Source organism: Danio rerio, chromosome 4, assembly GCF_052040795.2.
Source record: "Danio rerio strain M-AB ecotype USA chromosome 4, GRCz13ab, whole genome shotgun sequence".
Classification (NCBI taxonomy): domain Eukaryota; kingdom Metazoa; phylum Chordata; class Actinopteri; order Cypriniformes; family Danionidae; genus Danio; species Danio rerio.
Genome location: NC_141024.2, coordinates 62,601,984 through 62,626,916, shown reverse-complemented (window position 1 = coordinate 62,626,916; position 24,933 = coordinate 62,601,984). Strand labels below are relative to the sequence as shown.

The 24,933-nt window shown below is 38.6% G+C and overlaps 2 protein-coding genes and 1 long non-coding RNA gene across 3 annotated transcripts in view; 2 read left to right on the top strand and 1 right to left on the bottom strand.

The window, feature by feature from the left end:
• The window catches only part of znf1117 (zinc finger protein 1117), a gene marked incomplete in the record, with an annotated part of 481,533 nt that overhangs the window by 46,294 nt on the left and 410,306 nt on the right, over window positions 1-24,933 (top strand).
• On the bottom strand, window positions 6,589-19,175 carry LOC110438419 (uncharacterized). Its single transcript, XM_087250128.2, has 3 exons — window positions 19,146-19,175; window positions 18,469-18,615; window positions 6,589-10,720 (listed from the first exon to the last, which is right to left on the bottom strand). Exons 2-3 carry the CDS (start codon window positions 18,551-18,553, stop codon window positions 9,495-9,497), a joined length of 1,311 nt encoding a protein of 436 aa, XP_087106254.1. The 5' UTR covers window positions 18,554-18,615; window positions 19,146-19,175; the 3' UTR covers window positions 6,589-9,494.
• LOC148682295 (uncharacterized) overlaps window positions 8,080-24,933 on the top strand; it is a 560,329-nt gene continuing 543,475 nt past the window's right edge. The window contains exons 1-2 of the long non-coding RNA XR_015942979.1: window positions 8,080-9,725; window positions 10,062-10,353. This is a non-coding gene — a long non-coding RNA (uncharacterized LOC148682295). The remainder of the gene's footprint in view (window positions 9,726-10,061; window positions 10,354-24,933) is intronic.

The following is a 24,933-nucleotide window of genomic DNA, read 5'->3' as shown; positions in this document are numbered from 1 at the left end:
TACAGGTCTGTTTACAGCAGTCAACATCACGTCTTTACCGACGCCATTGTGCAAGCGTTTGGTGATTGCTGATTGGCCAACACATTTGACCGAAAAGAAAACCTGACCAATAAAAAACCTTTTGCCACGCCTCTACCGGAAAAAACTTTTGACCAATGAAAAACCTTTTGCCACGCCCCTACCTTTTACCACGTCCATTTGTCCAGGCTGCAGTTACCCATACTAGCATCCTTTTAAACTTTTTTTTTTTTTTTTTTTACCTACCCCTGGTACTCTCTGACATCTCGCTGTATGTCTTTCAAAGTCAAGCCATCTTCTCATGCAAATTTCAGTCGCCGGAGAACAGACACCTTTGTCCCAGACTTGACCAACAAATCATTGGTGTTGTTGTGTTGTTTTGAGGGGGGATGCTCCACAAAAGAAAACTTGACTGGTGAGCTGCAGAAAACGCAACATCTTCAGTTATTGTTATCACTGAAAATGCACTGTGTACCCTCTTTCCTCGATAAGACCTAGCACTTTAATATAGAACGACAAATGACCATGTGACAATCTTGGCAACATTTAAAAAGACAAAAAAAAACATTGTTCATTGCCTTTCCTTTTTCCCCATCCAGATGAAGCTCCAAACATAATTATAACAGATGGATTAATGGTTACAAATATTCAACTTTTCTATGCCACAAGATTATTATTATTTTTTTAAACTATAAATATTCCTTTTAAAATTATGACATTTAATCACTTTTAAACCCATTGAACAACACTTTTTCAATTACAACTATATTGTAACACTTTTTTACTGCACTTCAAATGTTGTTTACACACAGACTTTTCTATTCTTACAGACTTGCATGTACCACTAAAACAATAAAAATTAAAACAATCATGCAATTTTTTTACTAAATGCAAAAATTACAAAAAAAAAAAAAAAACAATTGTACATAAATCCACAAAAACCAAACCTGAAAACAATTGCCCTTAAAAACGAAAAACTACACATTGTCAACGGTTACTTATCCCCTTGGCACAAACCTATTTGACTTAAGCAAATGAAAAAAAAATAAATAAAAATAAACATTTACCAGATAGTAACCATTCACTTTATTCTCCAACTACGAAAGTAAATGGCTATATGGTTCTAACATTTTAAATATTATTTTCTCTTTAACAGAAAAAAATATAATAAAGATTTAGAACCACTTAAGAGTAATTAAACAATAATGAATAAATAAATAAATAAAAACTTTACTACAATTTTCTGTTTTGCTGAATGATCCTTTAAAAGCTACTCACCGGTCTCTTGCAGCACACTGAAAACTGTTGTGCTTTTGCACGTCAAACTCAACGACTCTGCTGTTGTGGTTGGCCTCCTGCGGCAAGGCCGTAAAATAACGCACATTGCTCGATTTTCCTTGTAGCACTTCAGACACGTCATGTACGCAACCCCCTACTTCCAAACACTTTCTCTTTGACTCAGCCATTACTCTGTGGAACATACGAACACACATCATATCTTGCCCATATCCCTCCATTGCCAGCACGTTATTCTTATAGGTCGCCATTTGCAATGGCTTCTTCAGCTAAACTACAACATGCACCATTGCAAATAATTCTGTACTATACAACTACACGCCATTTTACACTGTACGTCGCTCCTATACAACTGCTGGATAAACCAGCGGTTTAAAATTTCAATTAGCTACACATAACTCGCAAAACAGGAAGGAACAGCAAGGAACACGGCAACATCCATTAATTACACATTCACAACAAGGTCTCAAACATTGTTATTTCAAATATACATTACACAACATTTTGCCACCACCGAAACAAGACTTATAGTATAAAAACATACCGCACTAAGGTCTCATAATGTTGCCGATGTTGTACTTTCTTCTCCTCAAGTCCAACGACGATCGAAACTCCAACGCCAACCGCAACTTCAAACACTTATACCTTTACCAGGATCGTTCAAAGCCACCATCGCGCCCTCCTATTGGCTCACCACATATACGCGTCGACGTCTGCGTCTGCGCTGTGCGCATCTTCTTCTTTAGGTTTTAACGGCAGCTGGCATCCTGTTTGTTGTATTACTACCCCCTTTTGTACTATTTTTCTATTACTCTATATTCTTTTTTCCAATCCAGTTTCCCTTAGAAGATTCATCTAGCATGTAGACCTAAACTGCTTTTAACCATTAAATGTTCAAACTTCAACTAAAGCTGTAAACAAACACTTTGAACACCTATAGTAGCTACTATAAGGGACAATTTTACAATTTTCATTTTAGGGGGGCTCAGCTCCTTATGACATTAAATAAATAAATAAGCCTATATATATATATATATATATATATATATATATATATATATATATATATATATATATATATATATATATATATATATATATATATATAACAACCACTTTTCTAGTTAAATGACATTTTTTTTTAAAACCTACAGGCTAATTCACATATTTCACAATCTAAAGCATAATTTATGAACTTTTTCTTTAAAAACAAGACAACACATGGTGTTTTTACCTCTGTCAGTGTTCTTTTAATATGTTTAATCCTTTCTGTGCAAACCATAGGCTATATTCTAGGCTATAGTCAATGCCACATGCACTGTAATGTGTTTTATATTGACAGTTCATTTTGACATAAAAATAGCTAAATGTTTGTGACATTTAAAGAGTTGCATTTTTGCTGAAGGAAGCTTTGTATTTGAGGCAAGGAGCCCGAGGAGCAATCAGATAAGTAGAAATATAAAGGGACTAAAGCCCACCTAAAATAGGCCAAGGCCATAGCTACTATTATTTTTCTTTTTGCACTTCACAGCACAAAAGGTAAAAATAGCCTACTTCAAGAACCAACACATATAATAACATGTACACATTGACACAAAATACATCATTTATTTGATGTAGTTACTATCAAAAACTTAAATTATACCAAACAATCGTCTTGCATAGGGCTGTCAAATGATTAAAATTTTTAATCAGATTAATCAGAATTTTCAGTGGATTAATCAGGATTTTTCACTATTTGCAACTACACCTGAATCGTAACCATTTTTTTCCTGAAATGCATACCAAAAGATAAAAAATAGAACACAGATACATAATTTTCATATTATGTCTGTTTATTAATACAGCCAAATAATTGTGGTTTAAATCAAGCTGAAACATTCTACACACCGTAATATTAGTTTTTGCTATGTCCCACCGCTTCCTCTGGCATTCCTTTTAACCAGGATGCACAATTTACAGTATTCAATTGAACAGTAAGCAATAAATGTAGTAAAATCATAACAGTGGCCTACCACATTTTTATCACGCAAAGTTTGAGTCATCTGTTGGAAAAAATAACTGTTGTGTGTTTGTGTGGAAAAAATATTTTCAATAAACTTTTGAATCAAACCAAAAGAACAATCTTTTACATTTACCTCCATTTTTTAATCTAGTTGCCCTACCAAGCCTAACTACAATAACATGTTGCACTGAAACTGGTCTTTTTGTTTGCACGTAACTTTTCAAATCTACTGAGCTTTCTCATCTTTCAGCCAGTTGCTGAGGCAAACTAACTTGCTCTCATTTTCCTTCAACTGCAACCCAGTACTGGGAAACATCCATACACTCTCATCCACACATATACACAACAGACAATTTAGCCTACCTTATTCACTTATAACGCATGTCATTGGACTCCCAGAAAGCGCCACCTTTTGGTCAAAAGTGCTTGGCCCCTTAATTGCTGCTTGCAGCTATATTATCATTACTGATTGTATAAGCAAAATATCAAACATTAGAGAAATCAATAATGCTGAGTGATGAAAAGATGATGCAGACCATGACATGAGCTTTAAATGGATGAGTTATCCGGCTCTGTTTTCAATGGTTAATGATCAGTCTCTGTTACTGCGCTGTGTCGCCACACCCTCAGCCCCTGGAACGACCCCTCATTCCTGCAGGCCGGTGTGCCTCTGGGACAGGCGTCCAGTCACGTTGTTGTCTCAACAGATGCTTCCAGCACAGGCTGGGCAGCCGTGTGTCGCAGGCATGCAGCTGCGGGCCTGTGGGTAGGTGCCCAGCTGCATTGGCATATCGATCGCCTAGAGCTGTTGGCAGTGTTCCTTGCTCTCCGCCGTTTTTCTCCGGTGCTGGACTCGCCGCATGTCTCAGCTCGCCTGCCGTCTGCTCCTCTGGAGTCACCCGTGGCTGAAGTCGCTGCGCGCCATTCACATCCCAGGTATGCTCAACCGTGCAGCCGATGTGCTCTCACGGCAGCAGATTCACTCTGGAGAATGGAGACTCCACCCCGAGTCTGTCCAGCTGATATGGGCGCGATTCGGGGAGGCCCAGATCGATCTGTTTGCTTCCCCCGAGAACGCTCATTGCTAGTTGTTTTATTCCCTGACCGAGGGCTCTCTCGGCACGGATGCACTGGCCCACAGCTGGCCTCGGGGCATACGCAAGTATGCGTTTCCCCCAGTGAGCCTGATCGTGCAGTTACTGTGCAAGGTCAGAGAGGACGAGGAACAGGTTCTGTTAGTTGCGCCCCTCTGGCCCAACCGGACCTGGATATCAGAGCTCTCCCTCCTCGCGACGACCCTCCCATGGCAGATCCCTTTGAGAGAGGACCTACTTTCTCAGGGACAAGGCACCGTCTGGCACCCTCGCCCCGATCTCTGGAACCTCCATGTGTGGTCCATAGACGCGAGGAAGACTTAGGTAACCTGCCGCCCGCGGTGGTCGTTACCATCACTCAGGCTAGAGCCCCCTCCACGAGGCGCGCCTACGCCCTGAAGTGGAGTCTATTCACTGAATGGTGTGTCTCTCGCAGAGAAGACCCCCGATCTTGCCAGATCAGTGTTGTGCTCTCTTTCCTTCAAGAGAAGCTGGATAGCAGGCTGTCGCCCTCCACTCTCAAGGTTTACGTAACCGCCATCTCCGCTCACCATGATGCGGTGGCTGGCGGCACCGTGGGAAAGCATAACCTCATCATCCGGTTCCTCAGAGGCGTTAGGCGAATTAATCCAACTCGCCCCCCCTCTCACGCCCTCTTGGGATCTCGCCCTCGTTCTCACGAGCTTGCGATTTGATCCCTTCGAGCAGCTCGACTCAGTATCCTTAAGATTTCTGTACCTGAAGACCTGAAGGCCTCCATTAAGAGGGTCGGGGACCTGGAGGCATTTTCGCGTGGTTACCTCAAGGGTGTTAGGGACCTTTGGTGATTGAGGAAACAACTCGGTGGGTGTTGTAGCACGCTTGCGGTGCCTTTTTTCCCTAACACGAAGAGATGTGCACCCTCCTGTCTGTCAGTAAAGTTCCCCATTCGGTGAGCCCTGCAGATTCCTCCGAGGCCCCCAGCACTGACTTAGCGGAGGAGTCACTCGCTGGCACACTACGTTAGGTCTGCCCGCTGGTCAGCCCGCGTTTTTGGGTACAGGTGCCTGCTATGGCCGATCCCCGCTGGTAATCCCCATATGCTTTTCCGCCACGGTTAAGTTTCCCCCCTTGGGTGGACCTGTGCCTTCCCTATCCGCTAACCACCTTCTTATGTGCACTCCCCCTTCTCAGGGTTAGTCCATATGTAACTCCATTTGTCTCCCTATTGGGTGCGGATGGTCTCCGCAGCGTCCTCCCTACTGGGATGGCATGCTTCCCAACATACTCTCGTATATTCCTAGAAATTATCTAGACGCTAGCGACTCCCAAAAAAATATACCTATTCCGTAAAGCTTCTTTTGAAGTGGGGATAAGTTAGGGCCAAGGGCACGTTGGAGGACAGCGCCTCCCATGATTTGGGTGCGTCACGCTTGCCTGACTGCCCTCTCATGGTGGGTTTTGGTAAGATGCAATTATGGCATTATGGCGCTTTCAATGGGCTCCCATACGTGGATTTAGAACATCAAATCCACTTATACTGCGAAGTTCCCCCCGAAGGGGAACGTTCGAGGTTACTAAAGTAACCCTTCGTTCCCCGAGAAGGGGAACGGAAGCACTATACTCCGTCGCCATAATGACTGTCCCTTAGCTGTTAAAAGTCTCTTCAGCTTAAAAAGGATAGCGTTTGCTGGCGCTAGGTGTGCTTATATGCTCAGTTAATTGGCGATGCAGCACACCTGCGTAAGCTTGCGCTGCCAATTCATTGCTTTCATTGACCCGTTCATTACTCTTTCAGTCGAGCAGCTTCTGAACCGAATCCTCCCATACGTGGATTTAGAACATCAAATCCACTTATAGTGCTTCCGTTCCCCTCCTCGGGGAACGAAGGGTTACTTTAGTAACCTCGAATGTTCTCTTGCAACAGAAACATTTAGTCAATCAGAACACATTGAAAATAAAAACACGATCATCAGCTGACATTACAGAAACAGCACTATTTTAGCTATTCAGCTCTGCCCTTATATTTGAAGCCTCTCTAAATGTTTGTGTTATGGGTTTAGTACAGTAAATTCATGCATTTTGTTTCTTATGCTGCAGAAATTCAATACAAAAAATTAACGACCATCCCAGAGTAGCTTTAAAAAAATTTACAGTTTACTGTATGTAAAAAAAAAAAAAAATACAGACACAGAATTGCTGCAGTACAGACTTTATATGCAAAAGAATATTACTGCAAGATATACAAACAGAAAAAGCACCGCAATTACATTAAAAAAAACTAAGTAATTTTCAATTCTGCCTTGTCTTCTGCATTTGCCTGACTTATTCTTCTCTGGCTCGGCCTGGTAATGGTGGCCCTTTGGCCTATTATGTTTCTCCTAAGACGCAATTTCACCAAGTTGAAGCCAGCCTCGTCAACATAGATAATTTCATGTGGGAATATTCAATTTGAATCCTGTGTGGCTTAGGTTGAGTGGATGACCTTTTGTGTCTGATCAGAGGAAATCTTGAGTCTTAGAATTACCCTGGATGTTAGGATTTAGATTTGGAGTAAGTTGTAAATGCATCAGAGGATGTATCGATGAAAGTATGTGTTGTTTACTTCTGGATGACTATTAGGGCTTGCGCATTTGTGTTCATATTCTGGACTTTGGTCCGCTGTTTAGTTTTTTCGTATATTTCCACTTCTGCTTGCAGGACCGTCAATACTACTGAGGATGAGAAACGTCTACTGATACTGACGAACTGTCTTCAAAACCGAATAGCTTGATGAATACAAGGATGAAGCCCATTGTGAGTAGAAGGTGGAAGAGCCCTTAGCTTGGGGACTGGAATTTTTAGGTTCCAGCATGTCCAAGAAAGGTCAAAGAAACTCTGTAACCTAAGTAGGGAGCACGAGTCATTACTTCCACTTTCTTTAGTGACCTCACTGGTTGACCTGGAGCGGATTAATTCGCTTCGGTCAAAAACAGGGGACTGAAGGAGTTGGAGTTCTACCTTCAAATTCATCTCAACAAATCAACGTTAATCCTTTTTCTCAACATCCTGTTTCTCATCACTTTTTATTAAATATAATTATTTAATTAATTTTATTCAATTTAATTATTAATTATAGAACTTTGAATTGATTTTAACTAATATATATATATATTACATACGTTCACACTGAATGTAAGAATGTTCAGTGTCCTTGTTTCCCTGTCTATTTTAATTTTGTATTCAGGAGACACAAAAAACAGGTCATAGGCCATGGAGATCTCTCTCTCTCTCTCTCTGTCCCTCTGAACAAAGTATCGATGCAGAGGAGAAAAAAAAACACCTGTTCTAGTTGTCCTGATATTGTCTACAATATCTGTTTGATTAATCTGTTTTGATTGTAAGTCTTATTAAAGTAATTCCTTTTGTATGGAGATAGACACTGTGTGTAGTAAGGATATTGTAGCAGACTGTTGATGGAACCAGTTTCATAACACAGCTGAACGTACAAGAAACATTAATTCATTTACTTGTCGGCTTAGTCCCTTGCCTCAGTGGAATTAACCGCCAACTTATCCAGCAAGTTTTTACGCAGCGGATGCCCTTCCAGCCGCAACCCATCTGTGGGAAACATCCACACTCACATTCACACCCACACTCATACACTATAGTCAATTTAGCCTACCTGTAACCACATGTCTTTGGACTGTGGGAGAAACCAGAACACCCAGAGGAAACCCACGCAAAGGCAGGGAGAACATGCAAACTCCACACAGAAACACCAACTGAGCCGAGGTTCTAACCAGCGACCTTCTTGCTGTGAGACGACAGCACTACCTGCTGCGCCACTGCCTCACCGTACAAGGTCCATCCTTGAGATTTTAACACAGATGGTCTCTTGTGTCTATTGTGACCCTGATTTAGCTTTTCACAGGTCGGAGATCAGCTCTTAATAACTTAGGGTGGACCTAACCCCCAGGAACCATGTCGCTATCCATATCTGGAGTTAGATACAATTCTTTCTTAACGCACGCATTAAGGCCATACATATCTGGAGCTAGATACAATACTTCATTGACACAAGCATTTAGAATTGTCTATTTTTGCTGTAACCAATGAGAACTGTTTACCTGGATCCCACCTTTTCTGGACTTGTGTAGAGTATAATTACTGCATTGTTGTACTGTAAGTCAGAGCGGCCTAGGAACTCATTGCAAATGTTGAGCTGGCTTCTGCTGATGAAACTGCAAACTATCTTCAGTAAACTTCATTTATTTATTTTAATCTTTGACTCCGGCTCTTCTTCATCTGACAGACTGGTCATTCTTTGGGTTAAACTTTATACCATCCCTACCGTAGTAAACTAGAACTTACAAATAAAGATCCTTTACTAATAAAAGATGCAACACAGGACAATTGAATGGGCTTTCTAAACTTGATGCCCTGCTATACTGCAAACTAACCGTCCTGGAGCTCCACCTTATTTGATGTGCGGCGTCTTCCCAGTGATTTGTTTCTCATTCAGGGAGTCAGACAGAGAACATCATCCAAAACAACACTAGCTACATGAATACACTGGAGAGTGGGAGAAACGTGACACATTTACAACCCCACCAACAACCCCAGTGTAGGAGTGTTAGAAAAGAGTATACCGTCCCTCAGCCTTTTTAAACATTATTCAGACATGAAAAATCTTGTGCATATGAAAAATGTTGTGCTGCATTCATATCATGTGTGCAACTTCTTGTCCATGTGTTTCTTAAGCTGCGGCGATTGAGCGAAACTCTGTGGACACTGATCAGATCTGTACGGTTTCTCTCCAGTGTGAATCCTCTTCTGTTTTCAGATGTGTTAACCAATAACACTTCTTGTAACAGTGTGAATCGTCTGGTGCAGTTTCAAATTTGGAGCTCTAAGAAAAGTCTTCTCACACTCAAGCACATATACTCTTTCACACCAGTGTGGATCTTCATGTGTTCATTAAGGTTTGCTGATCGGTTGAAACTCTTTTCACACTGAGTGCATGTAAATGGTTTCTCTCCAGTGTGAGTCTTCATGTGTTTATTAAGGTCTGAGGAGTTGCTGAAACTCATCCCACACCGAAGCTGCGGTCATACTAGAGTTTAAGCATGCGAAATTCTGTTGTTTGATTTCTCTCCAGTGTGGATCCTCAAGTGTAGATTACAGGATGATGACTGGCTGAAACTCTTCCCACACTGAATGCACATGAATGGTTTCTCTCCAGTGTGGATCCTCATGTGTTTAATAAGGTGTGATGATTGGCTGAAACTCTTCCCACACTGAGTGCACATGAATGGTTTCTCTCCAGTGTGGATCCTCATGTGTTTAATAAGGTGTGATGATTGGCTGAAACTCTTCCCACACTGAGTGCATGTGAATGGTTTCTCTCCAGTGTGGATCATCATGTGTATATTAAGGGATGATAATAGGCTGAAACTCTTCCCACACTGAGTGCATGTGAATGGTTTCTCTCCAGTGTGGATCCTCATGTGTAGATTAAGGTTCGATGATTGGCTGAAACTCTTCCCACACTGAGTGCATGTGAATGGTTTCTCTCCAGTGTGGTTCATCATGTGTAGATTAAGGTGTGATGATTGGCTGAAACTCTTCCCACACTGAGTGCATGTGAATGGTTTCTCTCCAGTGTGGATCATCATGTGTAGATTAAGGTGTGATGATTGGCTGAAACTCTTCCCACACTGAGCGCATGTGAATGGTTTCTCTCCAGTGTGGATCTTCATGTGTTTATTATGGTTTGATGATAGGCTGAAACTCTTACCACACTGAGTGCATGTGAATGGTTTCTCTCCAGTGTGGATCATCATGTGTAGATTAAGGGATGATAATAGGCTGAAACTCTTCCCACACTGAGTGCATGTGAATGGTTTCTCTCCAGTGTGTATCATCATGTGTAGATTAAGGTGTGACGATTGGCTGAAACTCTTCCCACACTGAGCGCACGTGAATGGTTTCTCTCCAGTGTGGATCCTCATGTGTTTATTACGGTTTGATGATAGGCTGAAACTCTTACCACACTGAGTGCATGTGAATGGTTTCTCTCCAGTGTGGATTCTCATGTGATGTTTAAGGTGTGATGATTGGCTGAAACTCTTCCCACACTGAGTGCATGTGAATGGTTTCTCTCCAGTGTGGATCCTCATGTGAATCTTAAGTTTGCTTTTTTTTGCCAAACTCTTTCCACACTCAGTGCAGGTGAAACAATTCTTGTCTCTCCTTTTCAAAATACCATCAGTCTGTAAATTAGTTTTTTCCTCACTTTTGACATGATGTTCCTCCTCTTTACTCCCCTCATTCTGTTCAATTAGGTCTGAAAAATATAAAAAATAAAAAAAAAAAACATTCGTTTTCATTAAGTCTATAAAACTCTGCATGAAAATCTTCATCAAAAGCTGAAAATTGAAAAGACACTGGAAACATTGGCTACACACACTGTAATTTTGATGCACATTAAATGTAAAATTTATCAGGTCATATTTTGTTCTGTCCATTAATGTGTACACATTTAAACAGATTTAATTCAATTAATGTTTATTTAGTGCTTTTACAATGTAAAATGTGTCAACGCCGCTTAACATAGAAGTTATAGTAAATTGAATCTGTCAGTCCAGTTTTCAGAGTTTCTTACATAATTGATCATAAAAGTAATTTTGTTCATATTGATAAGACAGATTTGAAAGCTGTAAATGACCTGTTTTTATTTGTATTTATTCATAATTAAAACAAAATGTTTTTCTAAAATTTGTAAAGTAGACCAGGGCTCAAAATTAACCTTTTTGCTTGGTAGCACCAGTGCTCCTAATTTAAAAAATGTAGGCGCATCAACCAAAATTTTGTCGCACCCACCAATTATAAGCACCGTTACCACAAGTTTTATACAAACAAATTTATTGCATTTGAAATCAATACGAATCAAACTAACAAGCAAAAAAATATATGCATGCATGAGGAAAATATGTCTCAACGAAATCCCATTATCACAAAAAAATACCATAAATGAGGGACCAAAAGATACTCAGACCACTCACCAGCCCTTTACGCACTGCTTGACACAACTGAATCTGTTAACGCTTGCTGTGCTGTTCTACATTTACATTTACATTTAGTCATTTAGCAGACGCTTTTATCCAAAGCGACTTACAAATGAGGACAAGGAAGCAATTTACACAACTAAGAGCAACAATGAATAAGTACTAAAGGCAAGTTTCAGGTCTGTAAAGTCTAAGAAGGGAAGTGTTAGTAGTTTTTTTTTTTTTTTTTTTTTTTTTTTTTTTTTTTTTGTACAATTAGTGTGATATTCAAAGAGGCAATTGCAGCTTAGGAAGTGAAGTGGAGACTAAATAGTTGAGTTTTTAGTCGTTTCTTGAAAATAGCGAGTGACTCTGCTGTTCTGATGCAGTTAGGGAGTTCATTCCACCAACTGGGCAGATTGAGCGTGAGCGTTCGCGAAAGTGATTTTTTCCCTCTTTGGGATGGAACCACGAGGCGACGTTCATTCACAGAACGCAAGTTTCTGGAGGGCACATAGATCTGCAGAAGTGAGTGCAGATAAGAAGGTGCTAGGCCAGAAGTCACTTTGTAGGCAAACATCAGAGTTTTGAATTTGATGCGAGCAGCAACTGGCAGCCAGTGCAAACGGACTAGCAGCGGAGTGACATGTGCTCGTTTAGGTTCATTGAAGACAACTCGTGCTGCTGCATTCTGGAGCAGTTGAAGAGGCTTGATAGAGTTAGCTGGAAGCCCAGCTAGTAGAGAGTTGCAGTAATCCAGTTTGGAGAGAACAAGAGCTTGAACAAGGAGTTGAGCTGCATGTTCAGATAAGAAGGGTCGGATCTTTCTGATGTTATAGAGTGCAAATCTGCACGATCGAGCAGTTCTAGAAATGTGGTCAGAGAAGTTTAGTTGGTCATCAATCGTTACTCCAAGGCTTTTCACCATTTTGGATGTAGTAATGGTTGCCCCATCCATCTGGATTGAAAAGTTATGGTGTAGAGTCGGGTTGGCAGAAACTACAAGCATTTCCGTTTTTGCGAGGTTCAGCTGAAGATGATGATCTTTCATCCAGTGTGAAATATCCAACAGGCAGGCTGAGATACGAGCTGGAACCGAGGGATCATCAGGATGAAAAGAGAGGTATAGCTGGGTGTCATCAGCATAGCAGTGGTAGGAGAATCCATGTCTCTGGATGACTGGTCCTAGAGATGATGTGTAGATGGAGAAGAGAAGTGGCCCAAGAACAGAGCCTTGAGGTACCCCAGTGTTTAGATGCTGTAGGTTGGACACCTCTCCCCTCCAAGACACCCTGAATGACCTGTCAGAGAGGTAAGATCTAAACCATTGTATAACAGTGCCCGCAACGCCCAGTGACTCAAGCGTAGATAGCAGGATCTGGTGGTTGACAGTGTCAAAAGCAGCTGACAAGTCCAGCAAAATGAGGACTGATGATTTAGAGTCTGCTTTAGCCAGTCTGAGATCCTCCACGACCGAGAGCAGGGCAGTCTCAGTTGAGTGGCCTTTCTTAAAGCCGGATTGCTTGTTGTCCATGAGATTGTTTTGAGTAAGAAAGTCCAGGACTTGATTGAACACTACTTTCTCCAGAATCTTGGCCATGAATGGAAGCAGGGATACTGGTCTGTAGTTTTCAAGTAGCGTATGGTCCAGGTTGGGTTTCTTTAGCAGTGGGGTTACCCTAGCCTGCTTAAATGTAGTGGGGAATAAACCAGAGTCAAGAGATGTGTTAATTATGTGAGTCAGTGTTGGTATGACTGCAGGAGAGATGGCTTGCAAGAGATGAGAGGGAATGGGATCGAGTGGACAAGTGGTTGCATGGCTAGATAGCACAAGTTTGGACACCTCAGACTCAGAGAGCTGAGAAAAAGAGGTGAGTGTGTGTGGTGTTGGTGTTGTATCTTGCGTGTTTGTTGTAGGTGCAGCAAATTGAGCACTGATTTTTGCAGTTTTGGTGCAGAAGAATGTAGCAAAGTCATCAGTAGTAAGTGTGGAGGATGCGGGTGGAGGAGGAGGATAGAGGAGGGAGGAAAATGTTTTAAAAAGTAGGCGAGGATTAGTGGCATTGTTGATTTTTAGACGGTTCTCACGGGTGCTGTCTGATACTGCACTGATTTTGACATATACTGTACCTTATTATATGCATACGTCATGTTAATAGCAATACCGGTCTTTTCATGAGCAGCGATATTAGTTTAATCAGTGCAAGCCCGCTTGCGATGGTTTAATCTAAATTTACAAAATATACAGTTGTACATAAAATGTGGTCTAAAAATATATTTAATGTGTAGTCTAAAAATATACATACAATAAAAAATTATAAACCAGAGTTGTGCAGATAAAGAACAGTATATAGTGCAAAAAGGCTCGTGCACATGATGATTATGATAAAGTGACAGTTTCATAATATATGTGAATGTAGTATGATGTGTCTAACTGGTAGACCAATGTTACATAAAGTGACCAGTGCAGATGAATGTGTGCATGTGTGTTTGTTTTCATGTGTGTCAGAGTCCAAAAATGCATGTGGAGGGAGAGGGGAGTGGTGGCAGAGTTGGGAGAGGGTTCAGCTTCCTGACAGCCTGATGGATGAAGCTGTCTTGCAGTCTGTTGGTCCTGGCCTGGAGACTTCGCATTCTCCACCCTGATGGCAGCAGACTGAAGAAGCTATGCATTGGGTAAGTGAGGTCTGCTTTTATGCAGAGGGCTTTTCGGGTGAGACGGGTGCTGTAAATGTCCTGGAGGAAGGGTAGAGGGACACCAATGATCTTCTCAGCTGTTCTCACTATGCGCTGAAGAGTTTTCCTGCAGGATGCATTGCAGGCTCCAAACCACACAGTGATGCAGCTGGTCAGGATGCTCTCAATTGTGCCTCTGTAGAAGGTCTGCATGATTGAGGCTGGTGCTCTTGCTCTTTTAAGTTTGTGGAGGAAGTAGCTGTGATTTTTTGTCCAGGAGAGATCCTCAGTGATTTGTACACCCAGGAACTTAGTGCTGCTCACATGCTCCACAGACGCACTGTTAATGGTCATTGAAGCATGCAGAGTGTGCACTTTCTTGAAGTCAATAACTATCTCCTTTGTCTTTTCCACATTTAAGAAGAGATTGTTGTCTCTGCACCACTCGGCCAGATGGCTCACCTTGCTTCTGTAGTTTTTCTAATCGTTTTTGTTGATGAGACCTACCACAGTTGTGTCATCCGCAAACATCATGAAAAGATTGGAGTTGTGAGATGGTGCACAGTCATGAATCAGAAAAGTGAAGAGGATAGGGCTCAGCATCCCTGAGAGGCCCCAGTGTTTAGAGTGATGGTGCTGGATGTGTTACTGTCGGCCAGTACTGCTTGTGGTCTTCCGCTGAGAAAATCCAGCAGCTAGTTACACAGAGAGGTGTTACTCTGACAGCTGGACCAGTTTTTGAGTGAGCTGTTGGGGGATGATAGTGTTAATTGCTGAACTGAAGTCTATGAACAGCATTCGGATGTAGGAGTCTGTTTTGTCCAGATGTGTGAGCGCTGAGTGAAGTGCAGTGGAGATGGCGTCATCAGTCGAGTGGTAGGACCGATATGTAAACTGAAAGGGGTCCAAGGAGGGGGCAGGACAGACTTAATATGCTGCATCACAAGCTGGAAGCTCCTCTCTGTGTGGTGTAAACAAAGACCAGTGTGTTATTGCCCGTGTTGGAAAGTCTGTGTGTTGGTGTATTTTTGGAAACACACTTTTTAGGTCTGCATGGTTAAAGTCCCCAGCCAGGATGAGAAAAGCATCTGGGTGGGCTGTAGGCTGCTCACTGATGTGCAGGTACAGGTCTTTCAGTGCCTCAGTCATGTTGTTGGCATTGGAGCTGGGAGGGATGTAAACAGAAAAAAGCAGTATGGCTGTTTATTCCCTCTGTAGATAAAACGGCTGGCACTTTAAAACCATAAACTTCACCAGTGGCAAGCAGTTTTTGCAGACTACAATGGTATCACGACTGGAACCGCAATGTCCAGAACATAGTCACTGAGCCAAGTTTCTGTAAACACAAATGCACAACAGTTCTTTACAGTCTTTTAAGATGAACGAAGTAGACGGCTATAGTCCAGTTTGTTGTCTAGCAAGCGTACGTTCGCTAGAATGATGAAGGGAATAGCAGGTTTGTGTGGGTTAGTCGCTAGCCTAGTTCAGATCCCCCAACGCTTGCCCCTCTTCTGCTTTCTCTTGCCTCCATTGTGGGCGAGGTGTTGAAGTGGGGGTCGGAGGATGAGTACGCCTCTGGAGCAAACGGAGATTTTGCAGCTCCTCCGTGTCTGCGGAGTTTAACTTGTAAAGTTTGGTTCTGCCGATGTTGAGCAAAAATTTATGACTATATGTGCGCTTAAGCACAGATAAACGCAGCGAGGACGTACATGACAAAGAACACAAAAACACTGTCTTGTCAGGAAAGAGAGAAGCCGCAGCGTGTGCACGTGCCTTCATCTTGGAAAAAGCAAGAGTGGAAGTGGAAGAGTGGTTAACACCAGAGTGGATGCAGCGAAAGAGCGAGTGACTGGTCTGGAGTCTGTGTTGGGTGGATACTCTGACTCTCTTACTACGCTGGAAAAAGAGTTTAGTATCTTGAAAAAAGAAGCTGGCTCTGCTGAGACCAAAGCGAAGATCTTGAGGAGAGGTCTCCCCGCTCAAATCACTATATGCAGCAAACCAGTGGACGACAAGGAACTGCCATGCGCCTTTGTAATTAAATGCCACTACTTTTCCGAAAAGAGGATATTTTGAAGAAAGCCATTGAAATGAAGGCAATCACGACAGTACACTGGGCTGTCAAAGACAATACAAATGTTAATGTCAATCTCCGGTTAACTTTTAAATTACCACTATAGCATGTTCGTTGTTATTTCTAGCTCTCAAGTATGTTTTGTCAATAATGGTGTAGCTTCGTATTAAAACATCAAGAGCTGTTCAAATGGTTTTGTTTTATATGTAAGATCCCACATGGTAAGCTAGTTAAGAGTGGGAGTAGCTGGAAGTGTGAGCAAGTTTAAATGCAAGGTTTCAATGTTGTGTTGTTTCGTGTTTATAAGTGTTTGTGTGATCACCCCATTTTTTTCTTTTTTCTCTTTTTTTTCCTCTCTCCCCCACACATCTCCCTACATACAAAACCCACAGATTCCTTTTAGATGCTTCTGATAAATGTTTTCGACAGCCCTCCATAAAATGGGTGGAGTGAAGACAAACTTTACCAGTTGGAATGTGTGGGGGCTAAATCACCCAGTGAAACAAAACAAGGTGTTCGCACATCTTAATAAATAAAAATCCGATATTGTATATTCACAGGAGACACATCTGTTGAAAAAAACTATTCTAAACATAATAGAGGAGGTTATACACAAATATATCATTCTAATTTTAACAGCAAAAGTAGGGGCGTTGCTGTTCTCATACATAAGAATGTACAATTTGTTTTGGAGTCAAATGTGTTGGATAAAAATGACAGATACATAATAATCCAAGGTTAACTTTTTAACATGTCTGTGGTCCTGGCCAATGTGTATGCTTCTAATTGGGACAATGAAAAATCGTTCAGAGATTTATTTTCAATTTTGCCTAGTCTCGACACAATTTAATTTTAGGAGGCGATTTAAATTGTGTTTTGCACCCAATTTTGGACCGATCTAGCTCTTCGAGTAATACATTAAGTTAGCCAGCACAATGTATCAACTCCTTTCTTCAGACATATAATGTAAGTGACATTAGTGAAAATGCAGAGGATCTCCACATAAGATTCACGCCAGATTCATTGTGAACAAGGGAAATAAGCTGGCAGGTTATTGTGTTACCAACTGAAACAATCCTCAGCAGCTGGTTTTATAGCAGCAGTTAGTAAGGATGATGGCAGTATTATTACTGATCAACAGAGAATTAATGATCAATTAAAAAACTTAAATAAAACTGTTTACAGCTCTGAGGTAAACGAGATTGAACGTGAGAGCTTTTTTTATTATTTAGAATAACCATGCCTTTGTGATTTAGATTAGTTGGCATTAGAAGGAAATTTAACACCTTCTGTAATTGAAAATGCAATCAAAAAATTGAAAACCGGAAAAGCACCAGACCCCAATGGCTTCCCGTCCGAGTTTTATAAGAAGTTTACTGCCAAGCTAACACCCCTGTTGTGCAAGGTATTTGCTGAAGCTCTTGTTTCGGAATCACTCTTTCCTTAGATGCCCATAAGGCATTTGATAGAATAGAGTAGATCTATTTTTTTACAGCGCTTAAAAAAATTGGTTTTGATCCTGGATTCTGTTCCTTGGTTAAAATTGTATATTCCAGGCCCCAAGCATCGATTCAAACAAATAATATTATTTCTAAAGGCTTTCCACTCTCTAGAAGAACGAGACAGGGCTACCCTCTGTTCTTTGACATTGCCATTGAACCTCTTGCAACTGTATTAAGGAACTCAGATGGCTTGCAAGGAATTTTCAGAGAGGGAAATAAACAAAAGCTCCTGCTATATGCGGATGATCTTCTTTTTCTGTCAAATCCAGAAACATGTATTCCAAAAGCTCTTACAATAATTTCAGAATTTGGAAATGCTTCTGGATACAAAGTAAACCTAGCAAAGAGTCTCCTTTTCCCTATCAATGATAGAGCACAGCAAATGTCCTTCCAATCCTTTCCATTTTCAGTAAGTCCTGATAAATTTGTATAGTGAGTGTGACACGCAAATATAAGGATTTGTTCAATAATAATTTTAAAACGGCATTAGTGCCCAAGGACGTTTTTAGTGCTCAAGGACATCTTACAAACAGTAGGAGAACAAAAAAAAAGCAACAACCTTAAGAAGGTACAGAAAATGGGAGACTAATAATACATAAAATAATGACAAAAGACCTGAGAACAAGCAACAAGAAAGAAACTCATTCCTGTCTTTCAATGAGTGCTTATGTGCATTTAGGAGAACTAGGCAGCACACTCAGGGCTGCAAGATGGATTTAATTTAGTATTCTTATTATTAAAATATATCTGAATGAGGATCAAATGACTGAGTTGGTCTTTGAGAATAAAAATTAACCTGTTTGTTCTTGCAGATCTTCCTGTTTGATTGTGAATGTTTCTTCAATCTTCACATCTTCACTCTCCTCTTTAATAAACACCATCTTTATAACAGTGTGGACATCAGTCGCTTCAGCAGTTTTTCTCTGAGTTTGGACACTTTATCCTGTTTAAAATGAACAAAACAATAAACAGAAACAAAATAACTTCTCTTCAACACTTGCTTCAACAGTTTCTTTATACGAGAGTCATTAACAAACAAAAATCAGATATGTCTGATCAAGAAACAATAGCCACTGATCAGCTGATTAAAACTAGTACTCCATTTCTTATATATAGTGATGTATATTTATTATGGAATGACATAGTGCTATTCAATCAATTAAACTTTCATTAAAACACTTAATACACACTTTTACTTTATTCAAGTATCTTCTTAATTGTTTTGTTTGTTTTATTTATCTTATTGTCTGTTTATAGCACTTTTTTGCACAAGACAAATTTCCTCTCTGGAACAAAAAGTTTATCCTATCTTTATTCAAAAAATAGACCTCATTACTGTAAGTTTTAGTAAATAGTACTACTTTGTATAAGGGTTAAAATAATATTGTCAACAAGTACATAATTAAGCACTGAATGAAAACACTGAAACTTTAATCAATCACTTTATATAAGGCTAAACGCTTTAAAACAAACCTTTTTCCAGTTGAATCACAGCGCGAGAGCGACGCAGGCTTATGACGTCACAAGTCACGCCAAAATAAAAGTCTTTTTTTTTTTTTTTACCTTTTTTGCTACTTACTCTTAGTCATGAGTCATGACTTATTATATATAGTTTTTCTCTGCGTTTGGGCATTTTGTCCTGTTAAAAATTAACAAAGCAATAAAAATGTCCTGTTTAAAATAAATTAAACTATGAATAGAAACAAAATAACTTCTCTTTAACAGTTTCTTTATATGAGAGTAATTAACAAAAATAAATCCAGTAAGTCCGAGCAATAAACAACAGCCACAAATGAGCTGATTAAAACTAGTACTCCATTTCTTATATATAGTGATGTATACTTAGAATGAAGTGAAATTATGTTATTTAATCAATTAAACCTTCATTAAGGCACTTAATACACGCACGTTGTTCAATAGTTCTCTTTACTTTGAGTAAAATAGTATTACATTGTATAAAGGGTTAAAATAATATTGTCAACAGCAGGTACATCATTGGATGAAAAACCTGAAACTTTAATCAATCCCTTTATATCTGTGTAAAAGCTTTAAAACAAACATTTCTCCAGTAGAATAACTTTTTTTTCTATTAATGCTTAAACTGAAAATTCAAGCACATCATAACAAAGTCAGACAGATCTTTAAAAAGAGCAATAATTTACATAGTCATAAGAAAAAATATCTAAAATCACATACAAATACAAATAATACCATTAGACAGAAAGGGAAAAATATGAATAGATTTAGACTAATAATACTAATACTAAAATTACTAAATTAAACAAACAAAATTAAATGAATGAAATTACAATGACACTTAACCAAATAACCGTAAGGAAAGCAAAATTGAGCATCTTCTTTAAATACATCTGCATAATATTTCAGGAATCTTAGATTTTTTTGTATTATTCTTAATAATATAAAGTGATTTTAGGAGGGAGTTAAATTCTATTCTAAAATAAACAAAGGATGGGTAATTATTTGTGAATTTCTGTTTGTGAATGAAAAATTTGCCATATAAGATAAAAGAAAAAGTATGATGCGTTCCAGATATTTAGCTTTTGGGTCTTTTAAAGTCTTTTAGATTAAAGCAATTCACAGCATTGGCAGAAGCAGATATATGAGAATTTAGAAGTGACCAAAAATGCTTGGATATTGGACAATCAAAAAACATGTAGTGGTGCAGGGGTGGCCAACCCTGTACCTGGAGAGCCACCTTCCTGCAGATTTCAGTTGCAACCCATATCTAACACACCTGCCTGTAATTATCACGTGGTGTTCAGGTCTTAGTTTATTGCTTCTGGTGTGTTTGATATGGGTAGCAACTGAAATCTGCAGGAAGGTGGCTTTACAGGAACAGGGTTGGCCACCCCTGTAGTAGTGTTTCCTCTGCTTGTTTGCAGAAAGAACAGGAGCTGTCGATGTCCAAAAAACTGTAAATACTACATTTTACAGGGTAGATTTTATGGAAAATTTTAAAATGCATTTCTTTTGCCTTGTTGGAAAATGCAATATTTCCCGGGTAAAAGCCAGGTTCTATTCCAGTCTATATCCTTAACCAAAGACCTCCAGTAAAACTTTCCTCTAGACTAAATTTTCCCTTTTACATTGGAAAATTTGACGCACAAAGCTATTGTTACGTTTCTTATCTAACAGACTAACACCTTCTAAAAGCAAATTTACAGTTAAATGTACAGTGACTTTTAACTAGGTGAACTAAACCGGGTGATATTGCCTTAACAACTTTATTAAATTCATTAGGAGAAGTTGGAAAACAGTGGTAGGTTATAAATGGTTCACGAAAGAATGTTTCCTGCATCATCAAACAAGCAAAGGATCCATTTAATATTATTTTGAAACTAACTTTGGAAAAATAATGATTTGTTTCTGATTGTAATATCTCGGTTATTCCATAAGAATAATCGGTGGGGAGAAAAATTGTGAACATAACCAAGCTTCCAAGCAAGCAGACATTGCTGGTGGAATTTAGACAAAGCAAAAGAAAGCTTGTAGGGAAGATAATTAAATTTAAGAAGAAACAAAAGACTACAGATTTTGTCAAAAAAAGTAGTTGGGAATAAAAAAAACAAATAGACGTTGGATTGGTTAGGCATCTCTTAATCCAATTAATTTAAAAATGTATATGGTGTCAGAAAAATCTAATAAATTTACACCCCCTTTGCTTTACTATTAGAAAGAACTTGCTTTTTTAATTTAAGAGGTTTGTTCTTCCAGATAAATTTCAAGAAAACAGTATTAATTTCTTTGACCACTTTGTTCCCAACAAATAAAGAGAAAGTCGGATATACAAAATGAGAAAGACCCTCTTCCATATAATGACAGGTACCATTGTAGCCAGGAATTAAGAATATTTTTAGTTTTGCTGATCCTAGACAAAAAAAAATTCAAGTGCTGTCTCACTAAAAGATTTTTAATAACATAGATAAATAACCATTTAATTGTGGATTTAACAAGAATATCTTCTATATATTCCTAACTCAAATTATGAACAGGCATTATCTCACATTTGGAGATATTCAGCTTTAGACCAGAAACACTTGAGATATCAGAAATTAATTTTAAAGCCTTTCATATGTTTGAGTCATCTTTTAGAAATAAAGTGGTGTCATCTGCCAATTGTGAAATCTTAATCTCCCTTTCAAAAACAGAATTTTTTTTCAAATCTTGATTTTGCACAATGCTTAAGGACAAAAAAAAACTAATACAAATAAAAAGGAAGAGATTGGACAGTCCTGCCTAATACCACACAAAATATCAAATCCATTAAAAGTATTAAAATTAACAATCACTGAACTATTGATTCCTTTATAAAACAAAGCCATAGTGTTAACAAAAGTATTCCCAATTCCAAAAAACCTCAATGCTTTAAACAGAAACTGGTGGTCAACCCTATCAACGGCTTTATAAATATCAAGAAAAAGAATGAGACCATCTGAATGAATAAAATCAGCATAATCAAGCAAATCCAAAACTAATGTTATTTTATTAGAAACATGCTGGCCTTTTATAAACCCAGACTGAGTTTCAGAAATAATAGAATCAAGATTTGTTTTTAATCTGTTGGCAAAGTCTTTTTTTTCAGTATTTTTTGCCACTCACTGTTGCAGTCATGACATGATACATTTCTCCTTCATTTTCCACCTCACACAACATCTGCTATCTCTCTCACATACAAAGACTTTCAGTATTTGAAGTTGATCAAAACTTTTACTCCAAACATTAACACAATTTTGTTTAATTTATATAATCCACTAAGACTAAGTTATGAAAGATTGAATCACTACTATATGGACATAATGCGAAATAACATTCTGATGTTTTGCAATAATTATTAAAGTTCACATACTCTGTAAGACATATTATATTAAAATGAAGGGCAAATCTGTATATTTCATTTGGGTTCCTGCCCACGTAGGTGTGGAAGGCAATGAAAAGACGGACATTCTGGCCAAACAAGCTCTCAGAATTAGTGAAGTAGATCTAGAACAGTGGTTCCCAACCTGGGGTCGGCGCCCCCCTAAGGGGGGCGCCAGAGTTCACAAGGGGGGCGCAGGAGAGGATAAGTATTGAGGTAGAAAAAGGCATAAAAATACTCCACTATTATATAGGGCTGTACAATTAATCAAAAATCCGATTTCGATTTCAAACGATTATAAAAAAGCATTAATCAAGATAAACGATTATTGCATCATATACCGCCACCTTTCCAGCTGTGCACGCGTTGCTCTTAAAAGCGCGAATGTGTGTGTGCAGCACGCACACGCAGCCATGAACGATCATGCGTATGTTTGGCCGACCATATATAGATGTTAGAATTAAAGGGGCCGACGTGTTGACCTTCGGCCGACGTCGGCCCAACGTATGTGTGCTGTCTGGGCAGAAGCATGCGGCTAGTCAGCATTCGCTCTCATTCGCACACTGAGACAAGCAGAGGAGCGCAGACATCTAAAGTCATTAACGTGAGCGCTTTAATGGTCAAATAGGTGTCAAAACGCGGTGTTTAGTGATTATTTATATTAACCCTCATTTGTGTAATAAACAAACGAGTTGAGAATCAAAAGACGTGAAAGAGAAACCATTAAAGAGACAGCGCGAAATATTCCTGCTGCCGCCTGTTTTATCATTAATCAAACATAACGAGAAAATGTTTCTCTGAAGGATTTTTGTAGCTAAAGTGTTTTTCTTACAGTGAAGATGCTTAAAGCACAGTTTGTTTAATATTTTTATTTAATTGTATTTATTTCTCTTTCCTTTGCAGGCTGGAAAATAACTGTATGTATACACTTGAAGTCAGAATTATTAGCCCTCCTGAATATTAGCTGAATATTAACTTTTCCTGCCCAATTTCTGTTTCATAGAAAGAAGTTTTTTTTCTGAACATAATAGTTTTGATATATCATTTCTAATTACTGATTTATTTTATCTTTGCTATAATGACAGCACATAATATTTTACTAGATATTTTTCAAAATACAAGCATTCAGATTAAAGTGCAGTTCAAAGGCTTAATTAGGGTAATTAGGCAAGTCATCAAAATTATTTATTGCTTAAGGGGGCTAATAATATTGACCTTAAAATAGCTTTCAAAATATTTAAACTTGCTTTTATTCTAGCTAAAATAAAACAAATAAGCCTAGAAGAAAAATATTAGAGGAAATACTGTTAAAATTCCTTGTTCTGTTAAACATAATTTAGGAAATATTTATTTTAAAAAAATTCTCAGGAGCGCTAATAATTTTATTGTATTTTTTCTGATACTCGTTTTGAATAATCGTGATTACAATTATGACCAAAATAATTGTGATTATGATTTTTCCCAATATCGAGCAGCCCTACAATTATATATGTATTTTTAAGTACCAAAAAAAATGTGTTTAAAATTCCAACATAATAGTAAAAATAATTAAAATAAATAACTTTAAATAATTATTTAAATTTTGCTCACTTGCGCAATGTGGTTGTCCAACTTCTCGTAAAGGCAAAATCAAAACAAAAATGGCAGAGAAACGTAAATGCAATGATTCTTCAGAGGTGAAGAAAAAGATTAGACAGTATGTCAAAGCCTACCTAAATTTTGGTTTTATTGAAGGCCAAGACAAGTTAAAACTGATTATTTTATATTTTGTATACATATTATATATTAATATTACACAAACACACACATACTGTATGTGTATATATATATATATATATATATATATATATATATATATATATATATATATATATATATATATATATATATATACAGTACATATGTGTGTGTGTGCGTGTGTATTTATATGGTGGGGGTGCTCCAATGTTTGTAAATGTTCATGGGGGGGGCCCCTAAGAAAAAGGTTGGGAACCACTGATCTAGAAGTCCCATTGAGTAAAGCGAGTTGTGTTACTAGTTTTAATCAGCTAATTTGTGGCTATAGTTTCTTGCTCAGACTTATCTGATTTCTTTTTGTTAATTACTCTCATATAAGAAGAAGAGAAGTTATTTTCTTTCTGTTCATTGTTTTATTCATTTTACATTTTTATTAATTTGTTAATTTTTAACAGGATAAAGTGTCCAAACACAGAGAAAAACTATATATAAGTCATGACTAGTTAGAAGAACTAAAACATAAAGTAGTAATGAATACTTTTTACATGAAGGACACCTATTTTACCTTTTTTTTCTGTAAAGTTTCAGCTCTAAACACTCATTAGATTATTTGTTATACCTTTTAGAATGTTGAGATTTCTGCTTTAA